A 25,190-nucleotide genomic window follows, 5' to 3' on the forward strand; every position below is an offset into this window, starting at 1 on the left:
CAATAAATAAACAACAATAATTGTCAAGCAGGTGCAGGTGTTGTGTAGTAGGAGTGTGTTATTGTTGTTGTTTTTTTCAAGCTAAAAACTTCAATCTTCTTGTTTTGTATGAGCCATTACATAAACGGAGACGTCTCGAATTTTTACAAGAATTTTACCACCCTGTCGCTTCATTTCTTTTCTGAAAAATCCCAGGACCAACAAGTTAACTTGATTTGGCTTTATCTATATATTTCATTTTCATTCGAATTCTTTGTTAAGTATATGCCCTGCATACCACTGTTAAATTGTTTTACTTTGTATGCAATCAGCCATCGGACGTAATCTTGTCTGAGTGTTGTAATTTCCTGCTCGTAGCGTGCGAGACCTGGAGGATAGGAGTTTCTACCTTGTTCGGGGGTTTCTTTTCGGAGGTCAGTGGTGATACTCTGGTACTAAGAGTGTTTTATTGGGCTCAAACTCTGGCAGTTTAAAGTTACTTACAATTTGAATGTACAAAGTTTACGTCAAAAAAGAACAACAACAACACTAACGTTAGAAGTAACGTTACCTACATTTGTTTGGGAAAAAATACATGCATTCTCGCCACTGTCAAACTTACGCATCAAAACTAAACGCAAACTGTCCAATTTTCCCGCGTTTTCTGCCAAGTAACATTTTCTCGATTGTCTCAACTAACCCCCAAAGTCAAATCTGCCAAAAATGATTGATAGTGCCATGCGGAATGTTGGTAAATTCATCGACACAGACTTGTATTCTGACGTTCAATGCACGCGTACCGTCCGCTACCGCTCAAATGACCCTGTCTGAACTCCAAATCCTCGCAAACTACAATTTCAAACCGGGCACAGGGTAACATATGGCCACTGTAAGTCTGTAATATGCATCTGTTTGTGTATAAACGGGATTGCAAGGCCCCGCTTATGAATATTAACTAGCATTCGCCTTTCTCGTCGCTGATTGGCTGGCGTCCATAAAGTAATTAACTCTCGTTCTCCCCAGACCGCTGGCACCTGGCACCTGTGGGCTCTGGGGTCACGGGAGTTCACGGGAGAAGGCCGAAAGAAAACCAATTTTACCTCAGAAAAGTGCAGAAATTAATAATTTGAAATTGGTTCATGCCAAAAATTTTACTTGGATCATTTTACCAACTATCTAATGCCTATCTACACCAAATTCAAGGTCATTCCACTGTAATTCAATGGTACAGGGGGTCAAAATATACCGTTGTGGTCAAAACGTGACCTTTAAACTTCAATAAAATCATTTTAGAGGCAGATATGAAAAAAATGAGAAAAAAGCACCTCGGTATTGACCCACTCTACTCTTGTGCCAAATTTCAGGTCATTCGGTCCCGGAACGACGGAGATGATTCGATTTGAAGATTTGACAGGAGAAAGAAAGAAAGAAAGAAACATTACGAATACTAGAAAGGCCGACATTTGCTTGGGAGCAAATAAAGCATATTGCAATCCATCTTCATACAATAAAGGACTCTTCCAGAACACCCCAATCTATGCAAAATGGACCAGTCTATGTGGCCCATTTCCCATTTATAGTGCTAAAGCTACCCTAACACCAAATTCCAGATCAGTTGGCTTTCTCATCACACAGGAAGCAAAAATGTACATTTTTGGTCAATAATGGCAAAAAATCCCAAATTTCACAATTTTTGTTTGATGTACACCATAGGTGTGAATAGATCCCTGTGGCTACATACCGTACGCACCTTCATACCAAATTTCAGACCATTTGGTTTTCATACATAGGCACAAGAGCCAAAACTTAACATTTTTAGTCCATAAATGGCAAAAAATCCCAAAATTCAACTATTCAAGGTAATGTATGCCCAAAGTGAAAATGAGGTACTGTGGGCACATGCCAGACACACCTTCATGACGAATTTCAGGTCATTAAGTTTTCATACAAGGGTATAGGAGCCAAAAATAAACATTTTTAGTCAAAAATGGCCGAAAACCCCAAAATAACTCAATTTTGAAATGATCGATAACGTAAGCGTTGATGTGGTCCTGTTGTCATATGTCCAATGCACCTATGTACGAAATTGCAGGTCATTTGGTTCCAATACAAGGGCATAGGAGCAAAAAATATACATTTTTAGTCAAAAATGGCCAAAACACCCCAAAATAACTAATTTCTAAGTAATCTATGACAAAAATGTTGATGGGGTCCTGTGGTCATATGTCCAATGCACCTCTGTACCAAATTTCAGGCCATTAGGTTGTAATACCAGGGCACAGGGTCCCAAAATATACATAATTGGTCTAAAAATGACCAAAACCCCTAAATATCATAAATTCTAAGGCCTCTATCAAGAAAGTGAAAAAAACGCCTGGGGGTATTTGCTATTTCTACCAACCTGCCAAATTTCAGCTCATTTGGTCCAAAAATGAAAAAGTTGAATCAATTTGAAGATTTTGACAGGAGGAGAAGAAACTCAGCAAAAACAATATATTGCAATCCCATACTATGTATGGATTGCAATATAACAATATATTTCACCATACCATATATGGTATGGCTGAAATATAATCACCATACCATATATGGTATGGCTGAAATATAATTACGCTTGCCGCTATTGCTATATACCTTTATTGGAATCACTATATTGTTATGATCTTTACCTTTGCCATAAAGGTTACATTTCCTTTATCATTAGTGTGCGTGTGTGGTGAACAGCATTAACAAAGAAATTGTGGATGAACTTTTACGATATTAGGTACGTTAATATGTGCCGGTAACATGAGTGGCATTCTTATCTATTTATTTATCACGATTTATAGAATGAGATCTGGGAGGTGTCGGAAACAGGATTATACATCCTTTACAAGGCCCACAACTCCAAAACAAAGCTATGAACTATAAGAAATAAACAAATAAAAAAAGGCTAAGTACAATGTTTTACGCTAGCTCTCATTGTTTTAGAAATAAGGATGTCAAATTTCATTCTATATTCACAATCTGCATTATGTACTATGTTTTATACTTGCTTTAGTAATTAGGGTGATAAGTTTGTTTCTTCTTTTTTTCTGCCATACATTGTACCGTGTACGATCGTTGCGCAATAAAGTTCTACTATCATAGAGATATTGTAACAAATAGCAAATGCAAAATTGTCCACAATATAATTTCTGATTATGGCCTCCCCGGTAGCTTTCTATGTTACTGCATCAGAGGTTCCAATTTGTACATTTCATGTTATAAACATGCTATGATACTGTGTGGTTAATAGCCATAAATTTCGGCAAGGATTGGTGCTTGGCTGGTGGACATGAAGAAAACAGTACAAAGTAGACATCTGGACAAGGCGCCTAAAACACATTTAAAAAATGACAGAGCCGAACCTCTGCTTGAAGAGTGGGTTTGCACGTTTATTTTTGGTTGCAAACTTTGGAAGATATCTAGAGTAAGTCAACATGGAGAATTTTTCTATTGACTGTCTAATGACTTTGGCATCTTATTGCACTGTCGGTACTGCAATACTTATGAACTTGTTGTCGAGAAAATATATACTGAACACAAGATGACTTCGGAGACCTCAGACATCCGTGAAATATTAACAGCGCTCATTAGGTTTCCTTAACAATGCAAATAAGATTGCAATTAGCATCATCAATTTCAATTGATGGTCTTCCCGCACAAGTCATATCATTGTGAATGTCCTATCCTATAAGTGTGAAAGTACTATCTTTATATTACCTCCATACGTGCATGATGATGTACACATTCAACTACCTTACACATGTCACAAGTATGAAATGTTCATCATTTACCTGTAAGGAATCATTTTCGTACAGATTATGAAAATCAGGTTATTACGTACATAATTGCTATCTGTTAATGTTCTACCTGTCATGAATGACATATGCTACATATAACATGTATTGTCCGATTATGGCGAGCACTGCAATTACAGGATTTCCTCATTAGTTTGCATAATTCACCAATACTTTGCATAATTCACTAATACTTTGCATAATTCGCTATTGGAGGCAAACGCATAAGAGGCAAACGCAGGTCTTACCTTTCAGGAGGGCAGAATGTTTTGACAACCTGCAAAATTTGAAGCGATCGCATGAAACATCTATAAAACCTATTAAGTGTGGACTTGAAGTTGAGATAAACGTACTTGAAAAATTGCATTTCTTTACCAAAGTTGAACATACTATTTCCTTGCAATTGGCAGGATTCCTTCTTTCTATTTTATTACGACAACATAATCTGCGTCATATATACATCAAACTAACTTACACATCTCACAACTATGAAATTCTGTATCTGTATATAGCCGGTATAACCGCCCTTTCTCGATTTTCAGGAACGGTGTCCGGCCGCCTCCAGACTGGCATGTGGAGTATGAGGACCAGAACTCACATAAGTCTTCCCTCAAGATCACCAGACTCGTCCGGGAGGATGCCGGGAATTACACCTGCGTGGCGCAGCACGGTGGCAGCTCGCAGGCAGACAGCCTCTCGTTGGATGTGCAGTGTAAGGAGTTCATTTCTATCATTTGGTGCGCAGTGTAAGGGGTTCATTTCTCTCATTGGATGTGTAGTGTAAGGGGTTCATTTCTCTCATTTGGTGTGCACAGTGCAGTGTAAGGGGTTCATTTCTCTCATTGGATGTGCAGTGTAAGGGGTTCATTTCTTTCATTGGATGTGCAGTGTAAGGGGTTCATTTCTCTCATTTGATGTGCAGTGTAAGGGCTTCATTCATCTCATTGGATGTGCAGTGTAAGGGGTTCATTTCTTTCATTGAATGTGCAGTGTAAGGGGTTCATTTCTCTCATTGGATGTGCAGTGTAAGGACTTCATTTCTCTCATTGGATGTGCAGTGTAAGGGGTTCATCTCTCTCATTGGATGTGCAGTGTAAGGGGTTCATTTCTCTCATTGGATGTGCAGTGTAAGGGGTTCATTTCTTTCATTGGATGTGCAGTGTAAGGGGTTCATTTCTTTCATTGAATGTGCAGTGTAAGGGGTTCATTTCTCTCATTGGATGTGCAGTGTAATGGGTTCATTTCTCTCATTGGATGTGACGTGTAAGGACACAACCTGGGACTCATGATATAGATCATAGGTGTAGGTGCAAGAGTGCATAAAGTGGATATATTAGATAGATTAGGTAAGCGCGCATGTGGCTAAATAGATCTTTATGGCGCACACTGCGTTTAATGGACTAAATCAACACTCCTTGAATGGTGCAGCTACTTGTCTGACATCACCTCTCCCCCAGACCCAGTCGTCATCACGAACATCTCCGTGCCCAGCCTGGCGTTGGAGGGCACCACCGTGTCTCTCTGGTGCGAGGCCGACGGGAACCCCGCCCCGGAGATCCGCTGGTACCGAGCAGGTACCAACTCTAGCCCCATCCACACAACTAACCAGGAGAGGAGCAGCTCCCGGCTAACGTTGCACGAGGTGGACAAGTCTGACGATGGTCAGTACGTCTGCGTGGCGGCCAACAGAATGGACCAGTGGGACAGACGACATGTTCACCTGGCCGTGATGGCAGTGGTGTCACCTCCTACAGCTGGCATAGGTAATCATACACTCTTACAGTATAACGTTATAGGTGTATCATTCATTTCACATAGTAGATGACCCCGACTTTACCAGTAACAGCTAGACTCTAGTGGGTATGAAGTCACAGCAAAGCTTATCTACATTCATTGCCATGGCACCATCAATTGGTATTCTATGTTCGCTCGTATCTAAAGTAAAGCAGCCAAATTTCTAGGAAGGATAAGGAAGGGCTTCACATCTTTACTTCGCCAACGGTGTGATATGGGCAAATTTATGTAGTGATTACGTGCACAACTTCAGTCTCCTACGCAGGGACATCCAACAGCGAAACCGCCTGTCTGGATGTACCCTGCTCTTTCAACCGTCACTCTTAGTTCCTGACCGCCCATAAAATGAATGAAGACCTTTATTGTACATACATACCCACTGGGTTCAGTACAGGTCGCAACAAGATATACATGGAATATGTACAATGAATCTACAATACTCAAGAATCGTATTGTACTACGTGAATTCGACTTCTTCTCGTTTCTTTGTGATATTGAAAATATAGAAACAGATATGCTTTATAAGTAAAGGTTTGTCTAAATTCATAAGGAATATAAATTTGTCTATATTACTTAGTTGTATGAAGTGGGGGAACATGGGTTCTATCAGCCTATTATAAATATTAATGAGCTTAACCTTATATATTCCAGACCCCTTTTGAAATCGAAAGGCCTATTCTCTGATCGGCTGACAGCTGGTTGGGGTGGGGGGTTTGATTGGGGTCCACAGGAACTAAGAGTGACGGTTGAAAGAGCAGGGTACATCCAGACAGGTGGTTTCGCTGTTGGATGTCCCTGCGTAGGAGGATGGCACAAGTTATGACTCCAGGAAACTAGAAAGGCAGGTATTTGCTTATGACCCGAAACTACCGTAATTTCATACTGGTACTGTACTGTAATCACACTTTTATTTCTTGACTACAACACACACCTAATACAGCAGTCTAGTGATATTTCAACACTCTGTATGAGCTTAATTTGTTCTTTGCGTGTCTGCCTTTGCGCTGTCAATGCGACTTTTGCATAGGAATGTCTGAAAGTAGATGTCCTTTAGACGTTGTTGGATAGAGGAGATGATTGAGGGATTTTGAAATTGAAAAATGATTTTGAGATTTTGAAACAATTGAGTGCGCGAAATGCCAAACGAAGGCATATTCGCATTCCTGTAAAGTTTTCCGCACACCGGAAGCCCAACATTTACTACCTAATGAGCCTAATTCTAAATGACATGAAAGTGCGTCTGCCTGGAGACTATCAGCCAGTACATTTAAGCAGATTCTAGTGAAAAACTTAATGTTTTTTTTAGGTAGGCCTCCAAGTATAAGGGGTACCTCCCTAATTCAGCCCGTGCAGCAAGGTTGCTCGCTGTTTGGGGGGCATTGAGGGATGGTTTTATCTGTAGAATTTTAGATGCACAGATTCGATTCCAAGGGCAAGATTTTGAACCTTTGAAAGAACCCCAAATTTCCTAACAATATCTGAAGATACAATTTCCACTACATTATTATTATTGAACAAGAATTTCATACTTGAGGTATGACGAAGTTAACTAAAGGAGAAAATTATTCTTGCAAAATAGGGTCACATGTACATAATTTATGGATTGCTATATTATCATTCTTTGCTTAAATGATATCTTAATACATGGAAAAATTCGTACTGTTTGGCTAGAAGTTGATCAACTGAGACAATTTATGCAAATGAGGACCTAGGACGATTCAATGGAATTAGTTATACTTAGCTACAAAGGTTTGAAGTCGTGGAACTGAAGTTGCTTTTCAATTCTACCCGTATTACAGTTTCTGTACTCAATATCTCCACTTTCTCCTCTTTCTTTTTTTCATCAACTTTGAAGTTATGAAAGCAAATATGATTGCGATGAATCCCTCCCTCCATGTTGATCAGAAACTGCCGCACAGCCCGGCTCCTGGCTGGACTTCTCCATGACTGTTGGCGGAGCGGCGGGGGGAGCCACCGTGCTGCTGGTGGTCATGCTGGCCAGGTTGGTCTGGTCTCGCCGCATGAAGGCTAAAGCCGGATACGGGAACCAAAGCTTACTGACTCAACACAACAGTTACCCCGAGCACAACGCCATGGTCATGGTCATCGAGGAAGGGACAACGCTATCAGTCAAATCGTTTAACGGTTAAGTATCGAATTGCACCGACTATACTGCATGCAGTCAACTATCTAGTTAAATCGAAACCCCAGGTACGCATAGCCGACCATGGCCTCCTGACCATATTTACTTTGTGACTGGCATTAAACAAAGAGACGACTTGCCAGTGTTTGGAGCATGGTCGAGACTCAAATTTGGAGGCCCCCTTCTCACAGATGGCCCTACCCACGACTTTGTTTCCTCAGGTTGGTGGCGAGGTATTCTACCACACCTACCTATCTTTCACAAAGACTATGTCATGCAGTCATTTCGTGAAAAGTACACAGAGTGCCCGAATACTTTCTGGCCTACTCCGAACCCCCCGCCCTCTAGCCGAAGAATCCTTCTTGACTGACGATTTTGATTCTGATTTGACGATTTGTCAACTTTTACGCAGGTGAACAAATCCCCCTACACAGCTGTGTCCCGTATGGCAAAGAAGAGGTCATGACACAGCATACCTGTATGACCGACTGGTTTATTAGCGCCAAAACAGTGCGCACATACATGTACATATCATTGCAGCCATACAAGGCTGAACTGGTGTATGATACATAATACATTTGTTAAAAACTTCATCAAGATTCATTTAACAATGACACAATGAAGGGAAGTGTGCTATTTTTGAATCTGGATGACCTGCATCTAAACGCATAAAGAGCTGAACGGAGTTAAAAAAACAGCTTCAAAATAGCTTTGGTTTGGTTGCGTTCCCAACCATCCTGTGAGTCTGTGACTACTTCTAACTTTGTTCCCACCGATTCGCAAACACTTTATAACCCCTTTTGGACCACTCATACCTTTCTACCTCTAGGATCTTCCAAATGGACTTTAACCTTAGTAAATTCTTTTAAACATTCTGCTGGTGCAGCCAGCCTCTCAGACCAACAGCCAACGCCCTTCCCCACGACCTAATCCCAGGCATGGTCTGGGGACGTTTAGTAATGGTGGAAGGGCTAGCCTGTGTTTACACAATCTCTTGCTGGCGGGGCGGCGGCAATTGTAGGGCCGGTGTGACAGCGATCTCGCCCCCCCCGTGATCTCGCCCCCCCGGGGGCGAAATCACTAGCGATCTCGCCCCCCCGGGGCGAAATCGCTAGCGATCTCGCCCTCCCCGGCTAGTGATCTCGCCCCCCTACCTCGCCCCCCTTTAGTGATTTCGCCCCCCCCCCCACCAAAAAAAACGGGTTTACATGACATTTTAGAAGTTGATTGGTATAAATCACAAAATGCAGTTTCAGAATGATATAAGTACACGAGTTTGATACATAACTCCATTCATAGTATCAATAGTAACGTAATTACATGGTAATAAGATAGTTGAACTTGGAGGGTTGGGTCCCTTGTATTCCCATTATTGCATATACCTGAGTCTTGACATAAGATGTATTTCATTGTATTCACCTGTCCTCAAACAGCCTATATATCTCCAATATGAAGTCTCTACCATGAAGTGACCACAAAAGAACTATGTAATGTCTTTATGAATTATGTAAATATTAGGTATTAATTAGAATAACGCACATTTTGGTATATGCACCTGGCCAAGGGATATCTTCACCTCCAACATGACTGTTTTTTCTAGTATTTAGGAACTGATGCATTTACCCGTGTTTCTTAAGACTGGTACTTTACAAGTGTTTGTGTATCATTTAGCAACAGCTATATCAACTTGCGCGTAGATAGTGTTTATAATGAGAAACTATTATTCACGTGTGTTTTTGTTAGTGCTTTGGAAATGTTTCCAGCACAAGAAAGAAAACACTGTGACAAATTGAAAACATATAGCTGACGTATTCCGTACCATAGACGGTGTTGATTTATACGTTCGCAGTAGCACTGTTTTTATGCCACCTCAGCTGCAAAAATTGTCTTTTTCATTTCAATGTCATGTTTGCACCGAACAATATAGTATCGACTTTCGAGGTATGACAGGCATCTTACGGTACGGTAATAAGGTGCCATAAGGTACCAGGTAACACACCATACACGTTACTCCCCAGGTGCAGTATAGTACCAGGTAGCGCACCTGTAATATGTAGTAACCAGCTGCTCTTGGGGGGGGGGGGCGAAAACGCTAAAGGGGGGCGAAAACGCTAGTGATCTCGCCCCCCGGGGGGGGGGCGAGATCGCCGGGGGGGCGAGATCGCTGTCACACCGGCCGCTAGGGGCGCGATTTTAGTCAGGCTAGTGTCATGAAGGGCATGGTCGGCTACGTGGAATCTAACCAACAAATGTGCACGCACCAGACTCTCACAACACGGGCGCCTTCCCTACTCTGGCAACTACTTCTCAGTACGCGTGCCATGCACTGTCGACCTCAAAACGACAGGCACACCAACTCTAACGAGTAAAGTCTGTAAAATATATTTCGACACCAACTGCAATTTAATTGGTATCTTTGGCTAGAACTCGAGTGGTCGAGAGCTGTTGGAAGTAGGACCGAAAGCATTATAAGTCTCCACTCTGACTAAGATTGGGAGTTCAGTGATTTCATGAACGCGAAGTAGGTGTGAAATAGTCGCGTGGAAGAAAGGTATGTTGTAATTCTTGGCCGAAAACTCCCGACCAAATGCCGACATTTAATGTTGGGCAAAGTCAGGATATGCTAGATGTGTGAATGGGGCTAAAATAGGTTGGATATTAGTTTGCAATTTACAATCATATGACGTGCAAGGTTAGTTTTTTTAGTAAATGGAAGTACGAGATATTGCATGGTCTAAGACAAAGAAATATGAAGAGTGTTTTGACAGCATCATGGACTATTTCTCGTCCTCTGTAGGAAGTGAAAAGGCCCAGGAAAGACCACCTTTACCGGACTCACTACAAGCTAAGATAGCAGCAGATCTCTCCAGCTGGAGACCCGGCAGTACAGCCGCCGGCACAGGCCCAACTAGAGCTGAACAATCTACATGTGGAGAAGAAGATCATGGGAAGGCTGGGACCGGACAGGAATGTCGCATGGAAGAGATGGAGCTACCATGAGTTACCAGGGGAGGATCAGAGCTCTTGTAATGATGCGTCTTACGAAGGAATTAGGACAAGATGATGAATACTCTCTATTGGCAGCCTTTAAAAAGTAAATGGTCTTCGACAGTCCATGTTAAGTTACCAAGAAGTTGTCGTACTTTGAAAATATTATGAGTTATTTTGGCAGTCATTATTGTTGACATAGTTGTTGGAACATGTACATGCTCTAGCACCGCTTACTTTCTTCAAACAATTAGTATCAGTAAGAATGGAAGCCATGCCTTAATTTGGATACTTCACATATGGTACTGTTAACCTCACCTAACATATGCTACAAATCTTCATTATGTACTACTGACGTAATACAGGCTGAGCTTTCTCACTCGTGATGTCCTCATTTGCACGTATTACATCTGTTGATGATCGTTCTACTAAATCAGTTACACGGACTTTACTTACAATTGTCTCTGGTGAAGCTGAATAATACTAAGACAGAAAAATTTTTTATATCCTTTTCCAACATATTAGAGACACTTTATGCGTCTGAATGACCATTTCTATTTCAAATAATTGTTCTGCACAATGCTATATATAACGTTATATATATATCATTATACTGATTGTGTAATTACCCTGTCATTGCGACGTGAGCAATATTGTAACTTTAGGCGCCTACTTGTTGATGACAGGATGATGTATGAAAAATAGCATAGCTTAATTAGTGATTACATTTCAAGCACCTTGTCTGTACGGTGGTCGCCTTACTTATATTGCTAGCTAGGATGCCTTGAAAACTGCATTATCTAGCATCTTAAATTCATGTTATTCTAATGAATCTTATCTCTTCTAAGAATGTACATATGTGCGAACCTGTACCTTCTAACTGCCACTACAGGCAAGTCTTCTTTGTTTTTAATCGTGATAAATTCGGCAGTGTTGATTTTTTTCTATGCCAATGATACTCGAATAAAATTCGAGAACAGTCTCTACGTGGCACATGTTGCGACCCTCATGTGACCGACAACATACCTTGCATAGGATATAGGAGCATTCTTTTACACAACCATGCAGCAGGTACTTACATTGCTGACGTTTCGATGTCTCTCAGACACCTTCGTCGGAGCTTCTAACTGGAGTTCTGCTTCTCTCCGCTATATGTAGCCGATGTAGGTGGCGCTTTTGCGGTGAAAAAACAATCCCAAACGTGGCTAAGCTTGTATCCCCTCTCGCCCCGGTTCATCGCTGGGACCGACTTTCTTATCCAGATCGCCTCCTTAATCCACCGTGAAGGCCCGTAGAAGCTCTGACGAAGTTGTCTGAGAGACATCGAAACGTAAGCAATGTAAGTAACGGTTACCTGCTGGTTGCGTAAAAAGAATTCTCCTATATCCTATATTCTATCAATCTGATGGAGCTATTTTTGATACCTTGCATAGTTTGTCATTAATGTTTTTTACAGACGGCTGATATCGCCTGATAATCATGAGTAACTGATTTGTGCTAATAAAGCCATGTTGATTAGATTATGGATAACATCTTCTGGAAACCCCGTGCTAATTGATGCGAGCTTGCGAAGAAGAGTTTGCCTGGAAATTGCCTTTTGAAGTCTAAGTGACCAGGAAGGTTGAACAAATGACTAAATATGTGGTTACAGGTATGTCTAACAATAGATATTTCACCTGAGTTATTTCACATCCTCTTTCTCACATCCTGGAATCGACTTTTGCATTCCATGACATCAGTATCTGTTTTCCATTTTTTGGGGGGCAATCTACGGCATGTATTTACTCATTTTGCGAGCTATGTCCAGTATCAGGGTGAAGTGCACGAAGTTAGGGTGTTCGAAGTTGTACGAAGTTGTACTAAGTTACAACCGTTTCCCACTGACTTTGAAGCTATATCGGGAGTCACAGATGACGTCAAAACATTTATTGGATGACGTCATCTAACTTCGTACAGTAGGCAGGGTAGGGCGGCATGTGTGCGAAGTTGTCCTAAGTTGTGCAAAGTTACGTGACGTCATCTAACTTTGGACAGTGGGCAGGGTAGGGTGGCATGTGTGCGAAGTTGTCCTAAGTTGTGCAAAGTTACGTGACGTCATCTAACTTTGGACAGTGGGCAGGGTAGGTCAACAAGTGTGCGAAGTTACGTGACGTCATCTAACTTTGGACAGTGGGCAGGGTAGGTCAACAAGTGTGCGAAGTTGTCCTAAGTTGTGCAAAGTTACGTGACGTCATCTAACTTTAGACAGTGGGCAGGGTAGGTCAACAAGTGTGCGAAGTTACGTGACGTCATCTAACTTTGGACAGTGGGCAGGGTAGGTCAACAAGTGTGCGAAGTTGTCCTAAGTTGTGCAATCCAAAGTTAATTAATACATAGTAAAAACTTATATATGTGTAAATAAGATACACACCACTCACGCATATAAACAAATAAAATATAGATGCACATTAATCAGCACAAAATCAATGTTCATGCATTGTAAAAAAATTCATTTATTTCAAATCTTTTGGTCTTTTATTTCTCCTCTTAACGTTCGTTTTAACAATGCACACAAAATAATTTAAGTTCACTCTTAATATTATATTTCCCTTTTTTTACGTCACTTCTAAATACAAGTACCTGAAAACATCTCCCCTATCTATTCATAAACTACATGTATTGCAGTCATCTTGCACTACTTTGTATCATAAGAAGTAGTAGTTGTTATTCTATTCCTTGTAATTTAACAATTAATTGAAGTACAGACAACTTTGGTAAAGTCCCGTCTTCTTATTCAAAGTTTGGATGACATCATAATTAAGATGACGTCATAACTTCGGACAACTTCGTACACCCCCCGGCTTACTGTCCAAAGTTAGGATGACGTCATGGTTAGCGTCACGTCATAACTTTGGACAAGTTCGGACAACTTTGGACAACTTTGGACAACTTCAGACATCTAAATTAACTTAGGACAACTTCGTGCATTTCACCCTGATACTGGACATGGGTGCATTTTGCAGCTGCATTGTGTGATTTGCAGTTTCATAGTTGACTTGACCTTATTTGGATCCACATTTAACTTAACAACGTTGTTAGCTATTCTTCCTGTGGTCATCCACATTGAAATACATCAATATAATATCACATAATGGACATTACAGAAAGATTACAAAATGATCACACTAAAATTACATCAGACATATCATAAATATGTACATCACAAACTGCAGATTTAAGAGAAAATACAAGCTCTGTCCTATCAAGTAACTGTGTCGAAAACGTCTATTTTTGGAAACGGCCGAAAGTTGCTGATGTCAACCATATAATTGAATCAGCAAGTTCTAAAAGTTAGCCCGCAATAGTATCATTTCGAATGAGATGTACTTACCACGGCTCCATCTTCACATCACACAATCACAGACACAGGGTAACTCATAGATACCACTGCCGCACGATTGCATCTCGATATGGCATAACGTCCTGGTGAAGATCAGTGACCTCCGACGAGTGTTTGGAAGTATTGTTGCCATACTATTGCAATAGTTTTTGGTAGGTGGGTACATGAGTGTATGATAGTGTGCCCCCTATTTCTCGACCTTGGTACTGCAGCAGCACGTTTTGTATCATATCTTTGGACCTGTTAAAGCTGTGGTGTTGATTTGTAGGTGGTGGGTATGTGTAAATTGGGCCTTGTAGAATCTGTTGATGGATTGTGGTGATATTTGGTACGTAAGTAGGCGTTCTGACCCCAACCGTTCTAAAGGGTTTATGGCCCTATGGCGGTTGATCGCGGTACTGCAGTCAAACCCCCTTGGTATGGAATGGTATAGTCTACATATATGTCATGGATAGAGGGTATCAGATGACAGTGTGTTGTGGATGCTGTATATCTGCTGGGATGTTGCACTGGAATTAGATACAAATTAAGTGAATCAAGAGATAGTTGGCATAATCAATGATGAAAGTTTATAGACCCATTGTATTTCATGATAGGACTCTCATGTAACTGAGACGGAGAAAAATATTGACAGATATCACTTATGCAAATGAAGACCTATTTCGCATAATTGACTAGAAAATAACATCATTCCTCAATGGTAAAGGCTAGGAAATTCATCCACATGTTCAAGTTAAGTAAGGGTGAATATTATTACTGCGGGCTTACTAGTTCTACACTAACTAGATAATGTAAACATGAACATCGCCATGCATGGATTATGCAAATGTGTAAGAAATTTCTTTAATTTTTCTTTAAAAATCTCCAAATATTTCTCGGAAGTATAAGGTCTCCAAACTGCTTTTGCCTGTGTGTTTTGTTCCGTAGGTCCCGATGATATAAATTTTGGACACTTCATTTTCAGGTAATTCAGTATTATAGACAAACACATGCTGGTCGCCTGTCAAGAGCTACTCAACCAGCTCTCCAAGCAGAGGCTAGGGCACTACCTTGGTTACTGCCTGGTGTTATAATAGATTACCTGGACATAATGGAAACAGATATGTGGTCACACCGCAATCCCGCTGGCCAATTCAGTATCATCACAAACCATCGGATACCCTCTTGCAAAACACAACCTGCTAAAAACATAAACATCTAGGCGAAGATGATTATGTATGTGAATATTAATACTGAAGTCGTCATCTATAAAAAATTCAAACATGTGTACAACAACTCAACTGTGTCATCTGTGACTGGAGTGTTTTCGACAAGTTATCACCTTGCTTTAGAAGGTGGACAAACACCATTCATGGGTTGCCACTGTGCTATGTTGTCACGGTACACAGGACATGTGTGTCTAATGGGAGGGGTGAACACGAAAATCACGCAAATAGATAACGTCACTTAAAACCTTCTTTCAAGTGAAGGAAGCCGGCTGTGTGTGTGCCTGCATGTGTGTGTGTGTGTGTGTGTGTGTGTATGTGTGTGTGTGCGTGTGTGTGTATGTACCTACGTGTGTGTGTGTGTGTGTGTGTGTGCGTGTGTGCGTGCGTGTGTGTGTACGTGCCTGCATATGTGTGTGTGTGTGTGTGTGTATATGTACCTACATGTGTGTGTGTGTGCGTGTGTGTGTGTGTACGTGCATGCGCGCGCGTGTGTGTGTGTGTGCGTGCGTGTGTGTGCGTGCGCGTGTCTTGAATAGTAGTCACGCTTCTTTAAGCAAAACGAAAATGGCATACACTGCTGTCCCAATGAATCTAATCTTAAATATCGTTCTGTAATTTCTATTACATTTGATTACTATTTTAGTTCACCTGGAAGGGATTTTTCCGTTTACTTGTTGCCTGGTTCTAGCGGAGTTTTGGTCGAGCTGGATGGATCACATACGAGAAAATAAACATCTGCTGAGCAAAGTCCATAGTAGTTGTTAACATCCCCTGTGTGGGGGCATTGCGTTCCGAGTATGTTCTTTAGATAGTGGCTCATAGTGCGTTCTATGTACGTTTCGGGGTGTGTTTGCACCATCGGAAACTGGAAAATATATTTCTCATCACTTATTAAATAGACAAATTGTTAAGCTCAACTGTCATGTTTGTCACTTTCCTGGGGATTTACTCTTGTGAAGCTACCTTCGACAAATACCCACAAAACAGATAGCAGAATCAGGTGAAATATTTTTTTTCGCTGATGTTGTCAAAGAGAATTCGAATGTACTTTCGAAAATGTCAAACGAGTCAGAGCGCCAAGGAACCACTCTCGACACTTCTGAGAGTGATTCGGACCGGTCACAACATTAAATGAAATTACTTCATTTTGCAAGTTTGTGGGGTCTACCGAAACACCACAAACAACCTCAAACTGCTCTAATATACACTGTACATGGGGACAACGGCGTCGCATGCATTAATGAAAACAAAGCAGGTCCTAAGTATTTACCAGTTATTTGGAGTTTAAGTCAGCCGGTTTCAAGATTGAAGCAATTTGAGGCTGAAAAAACACTTAGTACACAAATATTATACTAAGTAAGTTGACAATGATGGAATTGTGCTATGCTATAATCTATCAGTTTTATCGTACAGTCATCTGTGGACTAAAGAAGGTATTGATTGAGAACGTCCCCATGCAGACTCCTAACACTAGACGATCCAATATGGTGACCAGTAATTGCTTCAATCTTGAAACCGCTCTCGAGTTATCCTCGTCCAAAGTCTCATCCGGAAGGAAACCGGCGCGAATTCCCAAAAAAAGCCACTGGAGGGCCCAAACTCACAGCCCTCACTCTCTGCCTCAAAGGCTAGCCACCACTCACGACCACAGCATGTCCAGAACACGAGGTGTATAAAAAAGTAAAGCCGATTTATTTTTCGAACAAAAAAAATGCCATTTCTGACATTTCAATGAGAACGAGTGACAGACGGGAAATACACCAGCTATCAGGCCATATTATTTCAATCATATGAATGATATCATGCGGTTGGAAAGGTCGGACAAATAGTTGAACAGAGTATGGTGTACAGAATAACCCATTCTTCATTCTTGTTCTTTCACATATTCTTCTTAGTCACTTGTTGAAACGTTGAAATTGGTTTTGGCATTCTATGACGGTGCGACATTTGTTTGTTTTCAGAAACGGAGGGAATTTAATGCACGCGAAAATACCCTCCATGTTATCGAATCAACAGCGAGCTTTGGCTTTCAACAAAGCTGATCAAGAAAATGTGAGCTTTAGTATATACCACGCAGATATCTTCAGCTTTATTGGTCGGTATGGCGAGCAAGATCGGTTTATGAGGTAAATGTACTTTGTAAAGAGTTTCAGATGACCTATATATTTGCAAAATGTGACAAATTTAATCATATCCTTCTAGTTTCTTCTACTTCATCAAAACGACACTAAAAATGTTTTTTTTACCTACGGTGTAACTTAACGGTGGTGGGACAATGGTTGTCACCGGTTGACGATCCCATACTACCTTGTGCAGCAGACGTTCCAAACGCAACTTTTGACTTTCACATACAATACATTACTGCTATATCCCCTTGAAAATTTCATCATCATCATCGGTCGACGAGCTTACACACGACGGGGTGACATACCCTTTGGCTGGCTAATTACAAGACGGGGATGCGCCAGGTCTCCCGTCCGGGTGAATGATGTAAATCACCATGTGGCTGATACGAAACAGAGGTTCGCCAGGCCTCCATCTGGGTAATTACTCTGTGACTGGAGGGTAACAGAGTCTTGTAATCACTTTATGCGTTGAGTGTTCGCACCTATAACTCTATGTTCCGTTTGCCGCAATCGTATGTTGTTTGGCATGTCATCTGTATTCCGTTGCGAAATGATGCACGTTCTTTTTTTTCGCGGTAGCTGTATTTATCGTGGATGTAATAATTTCAGTTTTCACCCCTACGCTGTCCGGTAAAGTGGTTCAGGTCTTCGTTATGATCGCGCATTAAGCTTTAAATATCGTCAAGCAAATGTTGTCCTCGTCAGATTATGCCATCTCCTTCGGGCTTTGCGTTTCCAGTACTGAGGTTGGTTTGATATAGCATACTGTTAGCATTTTGCGCGGTTGATAGTCATATGCATTTTATGGTTAGAATGTGTTTGATCCTTGGGATTTTTTTTTCGCGGTAGCTGTTTTCATTATCGATGTAATACTTTGAGAAATCACCTCTATTTCCCTGGTATTGTGGAACAGCTGGCCTATGGGCGATGGAGTTTGGCGATTACTTTTCTCCAAGCAAATATGGAGTTATCTCCACAGCTGTCACTGCCCCACTTTTTAAAAAGGTGTGCGTGGTTGTTTTTACTTGGTGTCGTTCGATTGAGACGCTGATTTTGCTGTTGATGCGTACAGGACTGTGTTTTAAATTTGGCAGTGATAGGTATGTTAGCTTTTAAGTAAGTTTTGTCATACACCACAGAAAACATCACCACCGGCATTAAACATAATTGGGTCACAGAGTATGTTACCTACGGTCACTTGTTTGAACTGAATCACCAACCCCAGACAGAAGGATTTGCTCCATCGCACATCGCACCATCGCACGTGTGGGGGTTCTTTAACGTGCGCGGGGTGTGGCTCTCCCGATACACAGAAACTCCATTTAACGTCCTATCCGAGGGACGGCCCAACTCGAAGCTGGGTACTCATTTTCACCTGAGTAAAGTGAGGAAAGCCGTGTTAAGCGCCTTTCCCGAGGGCACAAGATCGATGACAGGGCAGGATTTGAACCCGAGACCTCGCGCCACGCGGTCTCTTGAAAATTTCAACATACATGATAATAGTGCTGTGGGTTTTTAAGCTTCTACAGGATTCCGTTCACCTGCAGGTCTGGATACGACGTGCTGCTCCAATGAAAATAACTCAGGCGTTGTGTTAGTAAACAACTCGGACAATACGGTCCCTAGCCTAGAATGCAAAACAGCATTATACAGATAGAACAAAACAGCCAGTATTGTTCTGTTTGCAAATACGACGTCTGTAAGGTGACAAACGAAACGGGTCTCTAACTACTTGGACATTGTGGCTGGGAAGAAGATGGTAATCATGTTTCATGTGCCCATGGCAGGGTCTGTCACCCGACATTATGCTTGATGTTTAAACACACGTATCTTCTTGTTACTGAAGAATGTGGGTTAGAAATAGCACGGCTTCTGATCAAGAGCATACATCAGCGTATCAAGAACGTACATAAGCGTGATGAGAAATCATTTGCATCTTGGCGTCCTTATCGCACAGTACACATGACTACCACCATCTAAATCGTTTCCATTTTAATTCAAGTGTCCATTTCAGCCTGCTTATGTCTGCATGCAGGAGTGGAGGGTACCCGCCATCTTTGGTTCCTTGGGCGTGGTTGTAGTGACCTAGCGGTTTGTAATTCTGCCTGACATGGCGTCACAAGTAGGGCGTTACGGGACAAAAGAAGCTCCACTATTATTAGGCTGTTTATGACATGAACGTCATTAAGCAAGGTTTGCCTTAATACCGTACGTGGTGGTCCTTCATTTCTGTAAAGCTCAAGAAGTTTGGCAGAGAAAAAGTTTGATAGTGAGGTCATTAACCTTGTAATCAACATGGTGCTGAAACACGCCCCTGCGAGTGTGACGGCTATGTCGTCACAAGGGTCGGCCATGCCAGCTGATTGTCCTCTTGGTCGTTGACGCCTGTGACTATTCCAGGGGTAACCAGACTACACAGGGAGGAGTAAGACTCATCTTGGTGAATGCTTCGTTTTGCCTTTCAATCTAAAAGTCAGGTAACTCGCCAACACATGAGTGTCCCTTACATCATGCCCTCATTCCGTCTCAGATCCATTAGTCGATATGCCATGGCTTTTTGAGCTCCTGTTGTCCAAAGGATATCACCTAAGATCGGATTGAATTACTTCAAACTAGGTTGCGAGTAGCTTGTGCGCATGTAACGTAAGTTGTGTGGAGGCTACAATACAAAAGTTCACAAGTGGCAGAGAGAAGATCTAGCTTTTTTTCAGACCCCTTATCGGCTTGAAGACATTACATGTAATTATAAAGTCTCCCAAACATTTGAGCATTAAGTATTGATTCATGATGACAAAGAACGGCGTCAGGGCCATGTTGGTCAGACCGAGCCGTTGAATAAACACATAATTGTGAGCCTTTGAGAAAAATATTGACATTAGTGACAAGTATCCAGTTTATTGCAAATATGCATGCCCTCACATATTTCTCTTTACAAAGTTCATTGAGACCGTATCATTTGTGTAACTGAAAGATGTCGCTAGCCTGGTGACTCGACAATGTGTGATTTGAGTTGACCTCGCGGTCATGCTGACGCTCCTCACCTGACTAATGGACAAACTATCTTCAATGTTTTCCCTGTCAATGAATCACAGGGGTCAGTGGATTCACGATATATAATACAGCGTCCGTGATTGGTCTCGTATAGGGCATACTCTTTCAGATGCCTATAGCGGATGGCCAATGAGGACACCGCTTTGTTAACCTTACAGGTGGCTAGCCGTCAGCGGTGTATGAAAAGGGAGGTGTTACTTGATTGGCTCTTTGCTGAAGAGACATCCTCGGACCACACCCGTCCACACCCTTCAAGCTGTGTTTGCAAAATGGGCGGTGTGCCTCACTGGGCATATAGAAAGTCACCAAGCGTCATCTCCCACTGTTCGCTCTGCTACGGGAAAGGTAGTACCAGTCACCAGTTGGACACAAGCTTTGTTCGTTTTTAGAAAACCTCTCATCTACCCTGACACACGTACAAGAAGGCCATAATTCGCTTGGACTCTGGAATATGGATTTACCATGCGAGAGGTCCGCTCTCCTCTGGTTTTTACTGGTCGTTTCTGCTCTACTTCATGCAGGTAAGTCCAAACAACACTGCTAATAATTGACGCTTGTTGGAACACACTTCAGACGAGCTCGAATTTTCTTGAAAGGAAATTAGCTGGGAGTGATAGATAGATGTATGTCCGAGGGTTTTTCAGAGTTTAAAAGTTGTTCAGACCAGGACGCTTATTTCTGCTATGGTACATAACGTCGCGCTAGTGGTTCGTTGGCATGGATACATGAGACTTGGCGCCTACATGACCTGCTGTGGTTAAAAAAAACACATATCGTTTACATTAACATTCGGACTATAAAAATAATAATTACACAAACAATCACCCCATAAAACATTGATAGGATTATGCAGCAGGGATCCAATGTAAACCACTAGACACCCTCCCAGCATGGGGGACGCGATAAGCTGCTTAGTTGTTAGGACAGGACACAGGGACTGTTTGATTTACTAGTAAGTCTGTGTTAAAGAAACAGGTCAGGAAAACAGGTTGTTTCAGAGACCGGTGCTGACACGTTAACTTCAGTGACAAAATGTATTCCTCCAGATTCTAATCAGGGGCGTAAAATTAACGACCTGCTGATCAAAGTCATCCGGTTTTTTAAAAGTCGATTCTGGATTAATCAATATTTTACGATTTGTGGTCACTTGATTTTCACAGGTTACGGTTTGAATAGTTCAGCAGAGAGAATAAACACACGTAAACACATTACAAACGCCCTTTGAACTTAATCCAGACAATAATAGTGTCCCCTCCCTCCTTACAGTGACCGTATGTTGCTAAGTTGTTGACATGGATAATGCACATGGGAAACTTTACATCTGGTGTGTGAGACGATACAATGTCTGTTGTGTTAGCTTATTGACAAGACTGCTGGGGGGAAGAAAGTCTTCTCCTGTACCTCTAAGCCGTACATCCGGCACACATGATTGTTTGGGCTCTTCAGATTAGCTTTTCTGTTTTAATTTAACATTGTTCATAATTCTGTATTAACATTAACACCCAGCCCATCCCTGCAGTACGTTATTACAGCTTCGAAACCCAAATCCTGCTCCGCAATTGCAAGTCATAATCACGTTCAGGAGACACACGAGCAAGATGTCTATACCGTGCAGTGTTCTTTAGGGTAGCCAAACTACTTCAGAGTGCAGAAAAAAGGTCTAGTGGCATATCAACTGTGACATTTAGGACCATCTATAGGGCGTTTATTTCGTAGTCGTCATCTTTACTTTCTTGCTTAGTAGCTTATACCTCCATTCTGCGCGTGGCTCTTCTTTCATCTGGTAAACAGTCAGAAACTGCTTTCACATTCATCGATGATAAATACTACACAGTACCTATCATATCATTCACAAGGTTGCACTCCCAGCCCCATCCCCTTTACATAGTACCGTTTACCCCTTTTCTTATGTCCGATAGAGTATTGCGTCAACTGCCCTATCGGACACTGCCGCACACCGTGCAGTGTAAACAATAACAACAGGCGTGGCCGTGCGAAGGCTATACCAGTGGCGGGCGGTCATGCCTGGCCACAAGTACCCGACAAATTGTGATACTGAAGGTGGGAACATACAGACACCCACACCCGGACAGACAGAGACACACACAGGCACACACAGACACACACAGACACACACAGACACACACACACACGCGCGCGAGAAAAGAGACTCTTTAGTAAGTAAGTAATATATGCAAAATTGCGTTAACTCAAATTGAGTCATCGTCAGGTGTTATCTTACGCGCAGACAGGACCGACACCCGCGCCACTTCATACCTGGCACGGCTCTAGGTCGTACCCACTCAGGGGTAACGTCAGGTAACAAACGTCACGGACAGCCGATTAGCAGGTACGCAAACAGCCGATCAGTCATTCCGGGCACACTTGCCGGGATTATGTTCAGCCTGCTGGAGCGGCCTTTGTGAATCATGGGTGTGTTAACTTCACATAGCTGTGAATGATGGACGTGTTAACCTTCACATACCGGGGGGCTGCCGTGTTCGACCCAAGCCTCTGTGTTTGATAAGATTAGCCGCGCTGTTCTTGCAGCAGCGCTAGCGTGGCCAGGGGGGAATATTGGATGGCCTCAAAGGAAGGACGCAAGGCTGTATCTAGTACAGTTTTATCCGCCAAGTAGAATGTTGTATTCTAAGAATCAGATTGAGATCAATCGTTGTCAAGATATCAAGATATATGACATCAAAAATGCTTGTCTTTCGGGAACGGCCTCCGGATGTTTAACTATTTAATTGGCCCTATGGGAGCAAATGTGGTCTAAGGCAAAATATATACTCTACTCTCAGTTCTTTCTATTTTCATGACTAAGATATATTTCTCACTTGAGTTCGGAGACATCACACCTCAATGAAATAGATGTTATGCAAATGATCAAAACATTTGCATAATTTACGCATGTAACACAACTCACAAGCATAAAGTCCATATCATTTATAACATTTTCGATCATTTTTGTATTTATTATGCAAATGAATGTTTGGTATCTGTTTATGTTCCACCTGCTATGAATTACTCATGGAAAGCAATTGAATTATACAGTTATAAAATTTTCTCATAAATTATGCAAATTAAGTTGGCCTAAGGTACCTGCATGCCTTTAAATGATGGAAATCGAGGAGGTAGCTTGTACCACACGTCAACTAAAGTAAAGGACCTTACTACAAAGTCCTCTAGTGCCGTTTCCTATACTAAGGGCGCAACCCGCCGCACGTGTAACTGCGTGCTGTGTACCTGCAAAAATGTGGGCAATATTTTGGGATCCGTAAGTGGTAAGTACCGCCTCCGTGCGAAATCCTACGGAATTAAACGTACTGAGAGTGAATCCGCAGCCCGAACGCAGAGAAAGTTCTGAATGCACTTAACGTGCTACGGCGTGTCTGCGTGGTCCCAAATCCATTGGATTCCATAGGATTCCTTTTAGCCTTGCCAACTCATTTTACTTTGGGGCCAATTAAACAAACCTAGATCTTTGGCAATTATTTCAATCAAAACCATACTCTATAAGCAATTAGGGTTTGCTTATGAGACACTATTCAGCGACCGGATTATAAATGCCTCGTTTCGTTGTTTCTTTGTGATAAAGATATAATATGTTGTTACTTGTGTATTCAAAACAATGTATATTTGCAGTGTTTTGCAAAAAAAAATCGAGGGAGGAGGTATCCACTGCTTAAAAGAATCAAAGCTTACTTTCCGCTGAGCATTGATGAGAGTATCGTTTCCAAACGCTAACTAACCGCTAGATAATTCCATCTCCATACCTTTCCCCGGGCTCCCATTCAAGGGCTATAATATCAATCAATTAGTAACTGTAAGACCAAAGTGTGACAGTGACAGTAACTAACTAGACACTAAAATAGTGAATCGTTTCCTTTTGGTCATTGGTATGAGGGAAGTATTCATAAAAATACTTGAACGACAGTCAATCTTATCAATGCTGTAGTATATTTTACAAATCATCACTCCAAGAGCCGAGAGTCTCTAGAACCGACTAGAGGGACTACGCCCAGGGCAGCCCAACCTGGCGAGAACTCACGGCGTCTGTAGCCGCTACGCAACAGACTGTATTCATACCAGCGAACGGTTGATTGATGGAGTGTACTAGTGTTGCTCACCTGGCTCTTAACCCTCAAGCACCCGACCTTTTTTTGCGACTAAAATGACCGAGTGGGGTCCAAACGGACCCCAAAATGTTTTGTTCATAAAATCTCAGTTCCAATTCCTATCGGTGATCATTGTACATACATTGCTTCGTCAATGTAAGAGGAATATTTCGACATGTTAAGGTGTTGCTAATTCCACCTCATTATCATAATTTATGCAAAAGATCAGAAGGACCATGTTTTGCACTAAACCCATTCTGACCAGACAGGGGAATTTTGAGGCCCTCAGAAAGCTTCATGTCGCATAACTCATGAACGGCTAGTGCTAAAGCTACGAAACTTGGTTATATATCACAAAATATTGTTAGCCAATTTTTTTTGTCAATAAAATAAATTTATCATTTTTTGGGGTTGCCATGGCAACGGAATTATGACAGGCATATTTTTGCCAAAATTTGCCAATTTCGATTTAAACAAGGTTTTCTTGGTAAACAATGCTTGTTTTCTTACAATAATAAAATTCTATGAAATTCAATGCTATTTTCATTATTCAAAATTTATAATTTATGCTAATTTCATG

At 41.6% G+C, this 25,190-nt stretch overlaps 2 protein-coding genes across 3 annotated transcripts in view; both read left to right on the top strand.

Annotated features, from left to right (window-relative positions):
* Positions 1–11,444, top strand: part of LOC118432566 (tyrosine-protein kinase-like otk) — a 43,300-nt gene extending 31,856 nt beyond the window's left edge. For both annotated transcript variants that reach the window (XM_035844188.1, XM_035844186.1), the window contains 4 exons: positions 4,343–4,512; positions 5,258–5,563; positions 7,500–7,739; positions 10,535–11,444. In XM_035844188.1, coding sequence (XP_035700081.1) covers positions 4,343–4,512; positions 5,258–5,563; positions 7,500–7,739; positions 10,535–10,737 — 919 coding nt within the window. In that variant the 3' untranslated portion in view covers positions 10,738–11,444. The remainder of the gene's footprint in view (positions 1–4,342; positions 4,513–5,257; positions 5,564–7,499; positions 7,740–10,534) is intronic.
* A 9,240-nt stretch (positions 11,445–20,684) lies between these two features.
* The window catches only part of LOC118431788 (mucin-17-like), a gene marked incomplete in the record, with an annotated part of 41,054 nt that continues 36,548 nt past the window's right edge, over positions 20,685–25,190 (top strand). The window contains 1 exon segment of the mRNA XM_035843121.1: positions 20,685–21,010. Within this exon segment, the coding sequence (XP_035699014.1) occupies positions 20,941–21,010 (70 nt within the window).

This window comes from Branchiostoma floridae, chromosome 15 (genome assembly GCF_000003815.2).
Source record: "Branchiostoma floridae strain S238N-H82 chromosome 15, Bfl_VNyyK, whole genome shotgun sequence".
Lineage (NCBI taxonomy): Eukaryota > Metazoa > Chordata > Leptocardii > Amphioxiformes > Branchiostomatidae > Branchiostoma > Branchiostoma floridae.